The sequence below is a fragment of the Oncorhynchus gorbuscha genome, linkage group LG17, assembly GCF_021184085.1.
Source record: "Oncorhynchus gorbuscha isolate QuinsamMale2020 ecotype Even-year linkage group LG17, OgorEven_v1.0, whole genome shotgun sequence".
In the NCBI taxonomy this organism is placed as follows: domain Eukaryota; kingdom Metazoa; phylum Chordata; class Actinopteri; order Salmoniformes; family Salmonidae; genus Oncorhynchus; species Oncorhynchus gorbuscha.
In genome coordinates, this window is record NC_060189.1 from 58991538 (window position 1) to 59004683 (window position 13146).

The window sequence follows — 13146 nt, forward strand, 5'->3', positions numbered from 1 at the left end:
GAGTGGCACAGTGGTCTAAGGTACTGCATCTCAGTGCTAGAGGTGTCACTACAGACCCTGGTTTGATTCCAGGCTATATCACTACCGGACGTGATTGGGAGTTCCATAGGGCGGCGCACAATTGGCCCAGTGCTGTTAGGGTTTGGCCGGGTTAGGCGGTCATTGTAAATAAGAATGTGTTCTTAACTAACTTGCCTAGTTAAAGGTAAAGGTTCAATATTTGTGGGTTTTTTAAAGTATATGTTATATATTCTAATTTGTTGTGGCTAACGTTAGCTAGGTGGCTAGCCCTAACAATAGCTAGCTCTAGGGATTAGGAGTTAAGGTTGAGGGTTAGCTAAAAGGGTCAGGGTTATGGGAAGGGTTAACTAACCTGCTAAGTCATTGCAAAGTAGCTAAAAAATAGTAAGTAGTTGCAAAGTTGCTAATTAGCAAAAAAAATTAAGTTGTCCATGATGAGGTTCAAACACACAACCTTTGGGTAGCTAGACGTTTGTGGTATACAGCTACATTGTGGGCCTGTTAAAATACATCAATCATGAGTCATTGGACAAATATCCACTTTGTTAAATCACATTTGTTGAATGTGCGCCAATCCGGCGTCCTTCTATCCCCCACGGTCTGTGTTCCAATTACCTCTTTAACGCATCTATGTCTCAAGTGACTCCCTCCAACAGATTACTGAAGGCCAACATACGGGTCAAAGTCAATCAATTCTTCTATGTTTGTCGTGATTAAAGCACAGCGCCTTCAGAAGGTATTCACACTCCTTGATTTTTTCCAAATGTAGTTATGCCTGAATTTAAAATGGATTAATGTAGATGTTTTTATCACTGGCCTACCCACAATACCCCATAATGTAAAAGTGGAATTGTGTTTGTAGAAATTTTTACAAATTAATTACAAATGAAAAGCTGAAATGTCTTGAGTCAATAACTATTCAACCCCTTGGTTATGGCATGCCTAAATATGTTCAGGAGTAAAAATGTGCTGAACAAGTCACATAAGTTGCATGGACTGTGTGCAATAATAGTGTGATTTTTGAATGACTACGTCATCTCTGCACTTCACACATACAGTGCCTTCCGGAAGTATTCAGAACCCTTGACTTTTATCACATATTGTTAGGTTACAGCTTTAATCTAAAATTAAAGACAATTTGCTTTAATACTGCAAAATGTTCTCTGTACCTCATGACAATGTGTAGAACTGCAGGAAATAAGCTTTAAAACCTGCAAAACAATGTCCATATCTGTGTATGTATGTGTGTGATTGTGTTTGTGTACATCAATAGTCTATTTATGAACATGGATACACTTTGAGATTTCAAACCAAGGACGGGTGCAGCTTAGCCTACCGCCCGCTGGTGTTTATAGCACTGATGTGTGCATCTTTTGTTTGAACAACCTGCGAGGCAATATGACAATAAAAGAAGACTGAGGGGAGGGAGAAATAATGAAATGGCTGGTGTGGGTGTTTGTTTATCGAAGAAAGCTCGCTGGGCACAAAAACAGCAGATAAGGACTTTGGTCTCTGTGGCTTCGCCAGCTTAATTACTAGCTTCCAGAACCATTACACCATTCAGCATGTGCTAGAGATGAGAAACACAAAAGTTAGAGCGCTACAAAGCCAGATAGGGCCGTTACTATGGTGGCCATAAGGAGGTCCCCGTCGCTTGAAGGAGGTTCAGAAACTAGTGGGCAGATTAGACAGCTAGAAGATTGGCTGCTGGGGATTTGAAGGTCTTGAGTTGTCAGTGTCACAGCTTTAAGGAAAACTGGACATTAGCCTACAATATAGCCTAAGAAACTACCATTGTGGAATGAAATGGTATGAATGTGTTATTTAAGCAAAGGCACGAGGGGGTGTGGTATATGGCCAATATACCACAGCTAAGGGCTGTTGTTACGCACAACGTAATGCAGAGTGCCTGGATACAGCTCTTAGCCGTATATTGGCCATATAGCACAAACCCCCGAGTGCCATATTGCTATTGTGGCTTTCAGCGAATCAGCATTCAGGGCTCGAACCACCCACTTAATGTGTAATTAGTAGCCTAACTATGAAAAAACTAATGTTTTGCAACAGAATCGGTGTAATGAAGACCCCATGTCTGTAATTGTATTTTTTATTGTACTTTTTTTTCTTTTTTCTAGCCCATATATGTTTTTATTAATATCAGTCTGTGACCTTTTCCAAGATGGTGGTGGACAGGGCCAACCTGCATAACGTTTTCATGCTACACAGGAACAACTTAGTGAGCTCGCCATCTACTCTGACATCGACCTAAAGAAGCCCCCCCAAGGTCAGAGTTCAGCACCTCCCAAAGATCATGTAGTGTGTCATAAATAGTCCTTTTTTTTGAAGAGGTCTTTGTAATCAAAGAAAAATAAGGTAATACCACCAATAATCAATTGTTTGTCAATAGCCGCGAATATCACTTGAGGATGAGTAAGTGATTGCTTGAGTATTTGGGCCCAATTAGTGCCCATGTATGTAATGTTAAACAGGGGTTGTCTTGGCTGCACTGTATTCACTATTACAAACAAAAGTGTGATTCAACACATCAACAGACAGAGCCACATCGACCACAGTCAGTAACACAAGACAGTCTACATTCTCCCATTAATGGATGTCAGCCATTTTCTTTTGGCAAAGGTCTCCGTCTTCCATGTTCCCCTTCCCTTGAGGAATGACCTTGGCTGAAGATAGGGGGCGGTAAACGATAAGGTAGGAACACATTCAGGAGCAACGCAGCATCGACGTGGGGAAATACTCAACGGGAAGCAGGAACTAAATGAAAAGAAGCCACTATCATGCGTTTGCTTCTGCGCTCTTCGCTATGGTACACATCGGCATTTCTTGGTTCGCATACTGCCTTTAAAAGTGAGCTTGTCACACAAGCAATTACCTCATATCTGATAAAAACGATGCATTATCAAACCGAAGAGCGAGGACGACCGAACTCCTCTGACTACAGGATATATTTTAGTAAGTTATTAGCCTACCATCATGCAAGACATGGTAGCTCATTCCTTCACCGGCGACCAAAACATGGCCGTTAGTTAGGGTAAATAGTACGGTATTAGCTAAGGATACATATTTCACAGCTGGTTTGGTAACTTACAATTATGGCCGCGTGGCATGGTTGCATTCGACACGTTTCAAGTTGTGAGCCGTGTTCTGACTGAAAAACATCCACAATAATAGGTCTTAACATGTTGTTGGATTAACGCTACATTTAAATACTATTAGCTGCAACACTTTCCATTTACAGAGCTCTTGAATTTTGAAAGGACATGTTTTTGGTGGCTACAATGTTGCTGTTCCCTTTAACCTTTGTCACGTGTTCTGTCATTGGAGATCTGTTACAAGTCGCCACAAAGTCGTCCGTTTTCGCTTTTTATACGGTCTGGCTGGTAGGCTGTCACATTACAAGTACAGGACTGATGTATAATGAATTCACATTTGAAATACTATTTTCTTTCTATGGGTATATATGGGTTGTTAAAATGTGCCCCAGTGTGACATTAACAATGGCAGGTTTAAAGACAGGACCCCATTGAATGTTTTCATTGCAGAAGACATTGATGTGTTATTCCGTTTTAAATTTACTTTGTGGACCCCGGTCCATATAGGTAGGTCAGTGTCACTGTCTGACAGATTATAACCATTCAGGAGGTAGGGCATGTTGTCTTTAGTGTGAACTCCTGATAAGAAATGCACTCATTTACAGAGAGTGAGTGTGTGGTCACACCTATTAGTTTAAAATGTTACTTAAAGGGCAATTCTGCCATGTTCAATATCTCCATCACTAAACTAGTTTCTACATGTGCAACAGTGTGTTACTATGACCTGTGCTTTAAGATAAGAAGAAAGGTCCCAAAACAATGCTTCTCTGTGACATCACAGGATAGGATTTAAAAGTAAAAGTAAAAAAGTGATTTTCCAATAGAGGATATTTTATTGCTCCTCACATCACTGCAAATATTAACATTTGATCATTTGATCATGTCAGGTAGAACTAACTTTATATATATTTTTTTTTCTACAAAATGTAGAAATGCTCAGTTTTCACACGTTGACACTGGTATTGTGCCGGAGATAATGGAAATGTGGTTGAAAAGGGGTGGAGTTAACCTTTTTGAAGCGTTAAAGTGGAACACTTGCATTGCTACATGTTTCTAGGTAGGGGCCTTACATTTTCTGTACCTACCAGTGGAAGCTCCCCAGGAGGACCGTCCTCAGTGAATTTCAATAAAAATAGTGAAACACAAAAGTTATCCATTTCTAGATAAAACTATACTAAATATGTTCACATGTCACCAAATAATTGACTTTTTAAACAGTTCTGCAATAAAGGTCTACAGTAGCCTCAGCAGCACTCTGTAGGATAGCGCCATGGTGTAGCTGGAGGACAGCTAGTTCACATCCTCCTCTGGGTACATCCTCCAGTGTAACTGCTAAACTGCTTTCTGACTGTACACTGTACTGCATGATTGTAGCTAGCAGGTTTACTAACACGTTCGTTGACTGACATGACCAGGATGTAGGCTGTGTGTAGCGGTTATAGTGATCATGATATGAAGGTTTAGCTTGGAAAGATTTGTTTTGGCCTGGTCACAGACAGCGGATGTGTTGTGCACTGAAGTCCATAAGTGAAGGGAAAAGATGAGAGGAGGATATAGTTACAAGAAGGAATTATTTATATATATATAAATATATATATGCTGTTTTTATGTGGGCGCTATGAAAGTGAACTGTTTCTGTGTGATCGGGTGTATTCATTACGCCGATTCTGTTGAATAATTTCTTAAACAGAAGCAAAACGGAACGGGGATAAAAAAAAGTGAATTTGTCCAATAGAAATTCACATTTGTGACTGTTGGACTAATGATTATTCCCTAGATCAGCTAGATGCAGGCAAGTGTGTGCAAGGCGGGATTGAATGTGTCACTGTCTGTCACCTTGATTACTCAATGATCTACGTTGTAAACTTGTATTCATTGGCTAGGTTGTAGCAGCCTCATGATGGTCACAGGGAACGTTTGAGTCATGTATAGTCTAACTTCTCGATGTTACATTGAGCTGGGTGAATGGAATATGAATGACAGTCATCCAATATGCTGTAATAGAAAATGCCATGTTCATTAAAAAATAAAAAGAATCCTCAAAAAATGTCAGGCTCCTGAGTGGCGCTGCGGTCTAAGGTACTGCATCTCAGTGCAAGAGGCGTCACTACATACCCTGGTTCGATTCCAGGCTGTATCACATCCGGCCCTGATAGGTAGTCCCATAGAGCAGTGCACAATTGGCCCAGCGTCTTTAGGGTTTGGCCATCATTGTAAATAAGAATTTGTTATTAAATAAAAATCCTCCATCTTAAATGGCACTGACTGCCACTGGCACCTAGTAACACTATAGATGTTGCATCCAGCACTTGCGGTATACCAACAGTCCCAGAAAGGTTTGAGAATGATTACAGTATGTCAGTCAATTTACTTTGCATGTGTTTTCTTCTAGAAACCTCTGACGGGAAATACATCTCTCCCTTTCATGATATTCCACTTATCGCCGATGGAGATCAGGTATGCTCTCGATGGTGCTACACATTTAGTTCAATCTGGCTCTATTCTTACTTGGTTGTAGACCGGTTTCATAAAAGCCATGTGATGCAAGGAACGAGTCAATGTTTCCATATTTCCTTTTTGCATGTGGAAATTATAATGGGTGTGAGTATGGAACCTTTTAGGCAGGCATTTTCAAACAGAAACCACATCCATTGTCATTGATTTTTTTTGGTGCGTTCAAGTGCTAAGAACACGTGTCATACTCATTCCAAGGAAGGCTGAGTGTCTGTGGGTTTTTGCTCCACCCTTGTACTTGATTGATGAATTAAGGTCACTGATTTAGTAAGGAGCTCCCCTCATCTGGTTGTCTAGGTCTGAACTGAAAGGAAAAAACTAATTCCCGCAGACACTCGGCCGTCCTTGGAATGAGATTGACCCCCCTGGCTTAGACAGAAAATCACTGAAAAAGCATGATTTTATCTGACAAAGAAATATGTTTATTGAATATGTAAAGGTTACGCATACTTCTCAGCGGGTTTGTCAATAGTAAGGTGACCTGCAAATGTCTAGCCATTTTGTAGCACCTCACTTGCTGGGTATTTTTCCTGTCAGACAGTCTACTATTAGTGTCTGGAACCTCATACGTTGGGTCAGATATTGTGTAGGTCTACCAAATATGTCTTTATTATTAATGTAATTTGTGTCTTACTGAAGGAAAATGATGTGCCATCTAAAAAACTGAAGAAGAATGACAATGAGGTATTTGCTCATGCTGACAACTCTACTACAAACAAAGCAAAACAATTGAATCTCTTTAATGAATGCTGAATGCCTTGATTATATATCTTTGATATAGTTCATATTTTGTTTTACAGGTTCTGTATAACATGGTTGTGGAGGTGCCTCGATGGTCAAATGCCAAAATGGAGGCAAGTATTGTTTTGGGAGCCTGTCAATGTTACTTTAAGTATTAATCTAATACTATGTTGTGTCCATATACATGAGGATCTGAGACAACCACCGACATAAAGAAAGGCGGTCGACTTTTGTTCGTCGGGGTTTGTTGTCCCTCATTGACTGATCCAAACATCGTTGAGAGCTTTCTGACGTGCTAGCACACTGGTCTTTGACTAGAAACAGCCAGACAATAGATTAATAATGCATCTGTCTTAAAAAGAAAGGTCCTATAAATATCATCTTCCCTTAAATTATAATGATGTCCTTGCACCAGGCAACTTGTTAATGATATTTAAGCACTTCAGGCAGAGTGAGAGAGAGCTGGAGCTGTGTGAACTTTGAAAGTTGACGGAAAGGTCATCTCACAGTCTCCAGCAGTGGCAGCTGATGGAATAGTAGAGGAGAATGAAAGTGCAAACTGGGTTTGTGGGTACTATTTATTTTATGAGGATTTTAAAATGGACGCCCTTCTGATGTCACTGTCTCAAGATGGTAAACTGCTGACCCAAGTTTAGACTGTCATCGTGTGTTAATTATGCATCTTTCTTTTAGATTGCAACCAAGGAACCACTGAACCCAATCAAGCAGGATATGAAGAAGGGCAAACTCCGATACGTGGCCAACGTGTTTCCTCATAAAGGTTACATCTGGAACTACGGGGCGCTGCCACAGGTGAGACCTCTGTCACCTCTGAGTTGATCATCCTTCTGTTGTTTTATGTATTTCACCATCCCTCTGTTTTCTTCCAGAGTTGGAACAAAATCCACAACTGGAGAGATTCTAAATGGACATCTATCCCATTGTTAACGCTATTCGCTAGTCCTTCAGCGGAAAACACTAGAACGTCTCAGTGGAAACTCGACTGCCAGTAATGCATTTCTTCTTTCATCCTCCGGCAGTATTGATTTGGCCAAAGTGAATGACTAATACAGGCGGATACATGGAAAACACTTCACGATTCATAAAATGGGTCTTGTTGGTGAAATCCACAGCGTGTGGCCCTGAGCGTTTTCATATACGAGTGCATTAAGCAGCCTGCCCCGCGGACATCATTGATTTTCCCATTACTTATTATTATTGTCTGCTGCTCTCCCCACTGGCTGAGAATGATGCACTGTGGTCGGCTCAACAAATTTGACAGTTCATCTCACGATGTTCGAAATGACGGTATACAAACAGTGTTTACAGGGATAATGGTGTTAGTGCTGTCTCTTCTCGTGTTGAAACAGACATGGGAAGACCCGAACCACACGGACAAGGACACCAAGTGCTGCGGTGACAACGACCCCATAGACGTCTGCGAAATCGGCACGCTGGTAAGACGGTCTAGACTTTGGCTAAATCATATCCAAGAATAATAACATTACTTGTATGTATGAAAGTTAATTAAGTCAGTTAATAGTTCATTTAGACATATTAAAATTAAGCAATAAGGCCCGAGGAGCCGTGGTATATGGCCAATATACCATGGCTAAGGGCAGTCCTTAGGCACGACGCAATGCAGAGTGCCTGTATACAACCCTTAGCCGTGATATATTGGCCATATACAACAAACCCCAGAGGTGCCTTATTGCTATTATAAACTGGTTACCAATGTAATAAGGGCAGTAAAAATACATGTTTTGTCATACCCATGGTATACAGTCTGATATACCACAGCTGTCAGTCAATCAGTATTCAGAGCTTAAACCAACCAGATTATAATATGTATATAAAGTAACTCATGGAACGTATAATGTAATACATGTTAATGTATAACATGTCATGTATATTGTACTTTTACCTGAGGAGTTGTGTCTGTCTTACCGGTGTCCTGCAGGTGTGTTCCCCAGGTCAGGTAATCCAGGTGAAAGTGCTAGGGGTTCTGGCCATGATCGACGAGGGAGAGACGGACTGGAAGCTAATAGCCATCAACGCTGATGACCCAGAGGCCCCCAGCCTTAACAGTCAGTCTTAGGAACTTGTTACAGTACTTCAGAACATCACTGCTGTATAGACATTTTAAACACGTCGAACACATATTAGGCTCCGTTTACACAGGCAACCCAATTCAATCCAATTAGTGCTAAAAAAAAATGTAACTGGTCTTTTGACCAATCAGATTTGAACATGATCTGATGTCTAAAGATTGGACCTGACTGGTCAAAATACCAATTAGTGGGAAAATGATCAGAATTGGCCTGCCCGTGTAAACCCAGCCTTAGACAAATTATCCGCAGCACAGTATCCATTAACCTAGTGTGTTTGATCTCAGTATTTAAATGTTTTGTCATTTAGCAGTTGCTGTTATCCAGAGTGACTTACGGTAGTGAGTGCACACATTTGTCCTATACTGGAATCGAACCCACAATCCTGGCGTTGCAAGCACCATGCTCTACCGACTGAGCCACACAGGACCAGCGTATGTTTAGAATCAGTGTGCTCGCTTGTATTCTCCTCAGGTATCGAGGATGTCCGTAAGAGCAGATCGGGTCATTTGGAGGCCACGGTCGACTGGTTTAAAAAATACAAGGTGCCAGACGGCAAGCCCGAAAACCAGTTTGCGTTCAATGGACAGTTCAAAGACAAGGTACATAGAGTTTCTCCATTAGGGCCACATACTATATATTAAACGATAATAGCTGGTATATATCGTACTATTTTCCTGAAAGTGTTCTAGTCCAGTGCCATGGTAGTTACTTTAATAGGAGGGACTCTGATGGTGCATTCCCTTCCCCAGGGATAGCAAATGATTAGTTTCTCTCTATTGTCCTTTCTCTCCATTCCTCCTCCTCTTTAGGACTTTGCTATGGAGGTCATTAAGTCCACTCACGAGCACTGGAGGGCACTGGTGCGGAAGCAGACTAATGGTGGCGAGATAGATTGGTGAGGAGCGTCTGTGTGTGTGTTATCCCAGCAGGGTGTGTTAGCCCACTAGGGGGTGTGTGTGTGTGTGTGTTTCATCCTACGTTACACATAATACACTGCTCATGTGGTCGGTCAGCTAATAGCCCTCCAGCCCCCCTTATGGAATTACAATAAGCCTGCATGATATGTTCTTGATTTTTCTGTGTTGCTTGATAATGACCTACGTTTCTTCTTTAACAACAGTAAAAACGTCTCTGTCTGCGAGAGCCCTTTCAAATTCACTGGGGAGGACGCCTGCAATGTGGTCAAATCGGTGAGAATATCAGTTCAGCTCTGTGTGTGCTGTAACTATAACTAAGCTTTGTGTTTTCAAGCAATGTCGTCAGGAGCATTCTTAGTATCGCGTTTGGATCTGATTGTCTTGTGACATCATATCCTGTGCTTCCTCCTTAGGCTCCTGCTGGTGGCGAGGCACTTCCTGTACCTCCAGAAGGTATGTATCAAGTGACTGACTTGCTTGACAATGAGACCCATTTTAGCCACATGATTGAATTGACAAGAAATAAGAAATTCATATATTCATATTATATGTGTATATATTACGTTCACTTTTTTAATATCACATTGATATCCACTATTGTCTGTTACAGTGGACAAGTGGCATTTCCTTTCCAAGTGATTCTGGACTGAAGTCCTGCGACGTAAAAAGCTGAGAACTTTTGTCCAATGTTCAGATGAAGCACTTCAAGTACTGTATTTTTTTCTATTGTTACTGCAAATGTTTTAGTATTCAGCTGATTTGGTTATTCCCATCTAAATTTGTAAATGATTATATCATGTTTTATTGCATTATGTTTGAGACTGATGTTCTTGTACAGACAGACAGGCCTATTGTATTTTATTTAAAAGTGCCAAAGTGCATTTCAGTAATGGGTTGTATGCTATTGAAATTAGAAAACATTCTTTGATATTCATAATTTCATACGTAGAATGTATGCACACATGACTGTAAGTCGCTTTGGATAAAAGCGTCTGCTAAATGGCATATATTATAATTTCTCAATTCGAAAACTACATTTGCACAGTTTTCTTTGTAAGGTATCCAAAGGTTCGATCCACCTTCTTTTGATAAATAAAAGCATCCAGGTGCGAGACGCCTTCGATTGACATCAACAACATTTCCTCTCACAAACATGCAGAACAAAATAAATATTTGAACCACTCAAATTCAAATGACAACTAGATGTGAAACTTAAAACGTGCTTTAAATAAATATAAATTTTATTAAAAACACCCACATCTCAGCAATATCAGGAATGATATCATAAACAGCTTTCAAATAAACTGCATTCAGTACATTACAATACTTACAGCATTATAACATTCTTAATTCCATGTTTAGCATACCAACCCTAAAGGGGAACAAGGGAAGCAGGAACAAAAAAAGACAGAGGCAGAAAATAACAAAACGTTTTAAAAACTTTTTAGTGTCTCAAACAGCAAAAATACCAACACGTGTACATTAAACTGCTAGTTTAACATAAGAGCTGTGCACTCTCATGCGTTAGTCAAGCTCAAAGTCATTCAAGTAATGTTGAATCACACTCCAACACTCTGAAGCTTTTCAAGTATGGCTATGCTCGTCACCCGCTATGTCTCAGACACTCCTTTTCACAACCACAACCTGCTACTGTCGCTGGGTCCTGTACACTGAAATTCAACATTAAAATGTTCAATTTTTTTTCACAGAAACTGCAATCCTTTACAAAAAACTATTAAGTGACTTTAGCTAACAGGAACCGTAGAGCTGTAAACATTGCTGTTTTTTGACAGTGAGTGCGGCAATCTACAAAACCAAGGAACATTATCTAACTGAATATCCTGTGAACCTGGAAAAGACTAAACGATAGATTTGAAAGAAGATTGCTGATAGAAACGTGGGCCGTGGGTACATTTGACAAAATTACAAGAAACCTACACCTTTTAACATTACAATAGTAGGTTGTTGTTAAAAATCAACAATTGTATTTTCGTAATGCAAACACATGGTATGTACAATGTGGCATAATTTATTTTAAACACATTTACAATAATCTACTGATTTTCTTAAATAAAATGTTTTGTAATATTTTATTACATTGTTTTTTTTCTGAAAAGAAAGGAAGTGCTTTGGAAAACGACAGTATAAATGTTAGAGTGGGGGGGGTTGTCACTCAGAAAAAGCCGTTGACTCATCATATATCATTAAAATCAAATGGAGAGAGATAATCGTAATATAATTGTTTAGTGGTTATAAATACATTTCACTATTAAACTATACACAGGCACACAAATGTGCGTCATCTAGCATAACTGCCCTGGTCTTGCCTCACAGTAAAAGCGACCGCATCGCTCTTTACCTTGTCAATGACATCATTTCCCTTTAATCAATTCAGTGCATATTATATGTTCAAATTTACTTCAAAAGTATACCACCAATCTACTAGCTAAAGCATAAGTACAACAAAAAAAACGCAGGTCGTCAATGCCATATTTTTGCTGATAAAGTTTAGTTTTCTGTTTTTTTTTAAGTGTGTGTATTTATGAGGGGGGGAAAGAAACCCACACACTGCACACTGCTAGTATCACTGCTCTTTATTAAGCTTTACATATCAGCCTCAAGGCCTTCATCAGATGGTTCTGACGAAAGCTCTGACAAGCCTTGAGGCCGATACGTAAAGCTTAAGAGCGGGGATTCTAGCAAGAGCAGTGTGTGGGTTTCTTCTTTTTTATCATCTCAACTGTTACCGTGCACTTGCAACAAAGATAGCTCAGGTGTGCCAGTGACTTTCTTAAGGGTGTGTATATACAGTACCAGTCAAAAGTTTGGACACACCTACTCATTCAAGGGTTTTTCTTTTATTTTTGACTATTTTCTACATTGTAGAATAATAGTGAAGACAAACTATGAAATAACACATGGAATCATGTAGTAACCAAAAACGTGTAAAACAAATCAAAATATATATTTTAGATTCTTCAATGTATCCACCCTTTTCCTTGATGACAGCTTTGTACACGCTTGGCATTCTCTCAACCAGCTTCACCTGGAAGCTTCCAACAGTCTTGAAGGAGTTCCCACATATACTGAGCCATTGTTGGCTGCTTTTCCTTCACTCTGTGGTCCAACTCATCCCGAACCATCCCAATTGGGTTGAGGCCAAGTCATCTGATGCAGCACTCCATCACTCTCCTTCTTGGTCAAATAGCCCTTACACAGCCTGGAGGTGTGTTGGGTAATTTTCCTGTTGAAAAACTAATTATTGTCCCAATAAGCGCAAACCAGATGGGATATCACTGCAGAATGCTGTGGAAACCATTCTGGTTAAGTGTGCCTTGAATTCTAAGAAACTCAGTGTCACCAGCACCCCCACATATCACACATACTCCTCCATGCTTCATGGTGGGAACCACACATGCAGAGATCATCCATTCACCTACTCTTCGTCTCAAAAAGACACAGCGGTTGGAACCCAAACTCTCAAATTTGGACTCATCAGACCAAAGGACAGATTTCCACTGGTCTAATGTCCATTGCTCATGTTTCTTGAGCCAAGCAAGTGTCTAATTATTATTAGTGTCCATTAGTAGTGGTTTCTTTGCAGCAATTTGACCATGAAGGCCTGATTCACGTAGTCTCCTCTGAACAGTTGATGTTGAGATGTGTCTGTTACCTGAACTCTGAAGCATTTTTTTAGGCTGCAATTTCTGAGGCCGGTAACTCTTAATGAAA

At 40.1% G+C, this 13146-nt stretch overlaps 1 protein-coding gene and 1 non-coding gene across 2 annotated transcripts; one reads left to right on the top strand and one right to left on the bottom strand.

The window, feature by feature from the left end:
• Positions 1-2735: 2735 nt before the first annotated feature.
• Positions 2736-10541, top strand: ppa2 (inorganic pyrophosphatase 2). The gene is made up of 12 exons (XM_046308491.1): positions 2736-2991; positions 5524-5588; positions 6285-6329; positions 6446-6499; positions 7080-7199; positions 7757-7843; positions 8347-8473; positions 8969-9096; positions 9307-9392; positions 9618-9687; positions 9828-9867; positions 10025-10541. The coding sequence occupies exons 1-12, from the start codon at positions 2817-2819 to the stop codon at positions 10051-10053; spliced, it is 1026 nt and encodes a 341-aa protein (XP_046164447.1). The 5' UTR covers positions 2736-2816; the 3' UTR covers positions 10054-10541.
• On the bottom strand, positions 8851-8924 carry trnaa-ugc. The gene has a single exon. It is a non-coding gene; the product is annotated as a tRNA-Ala (tRNA).
• Positions 10542-13146: the final 2605 nt, after the last annotated feature.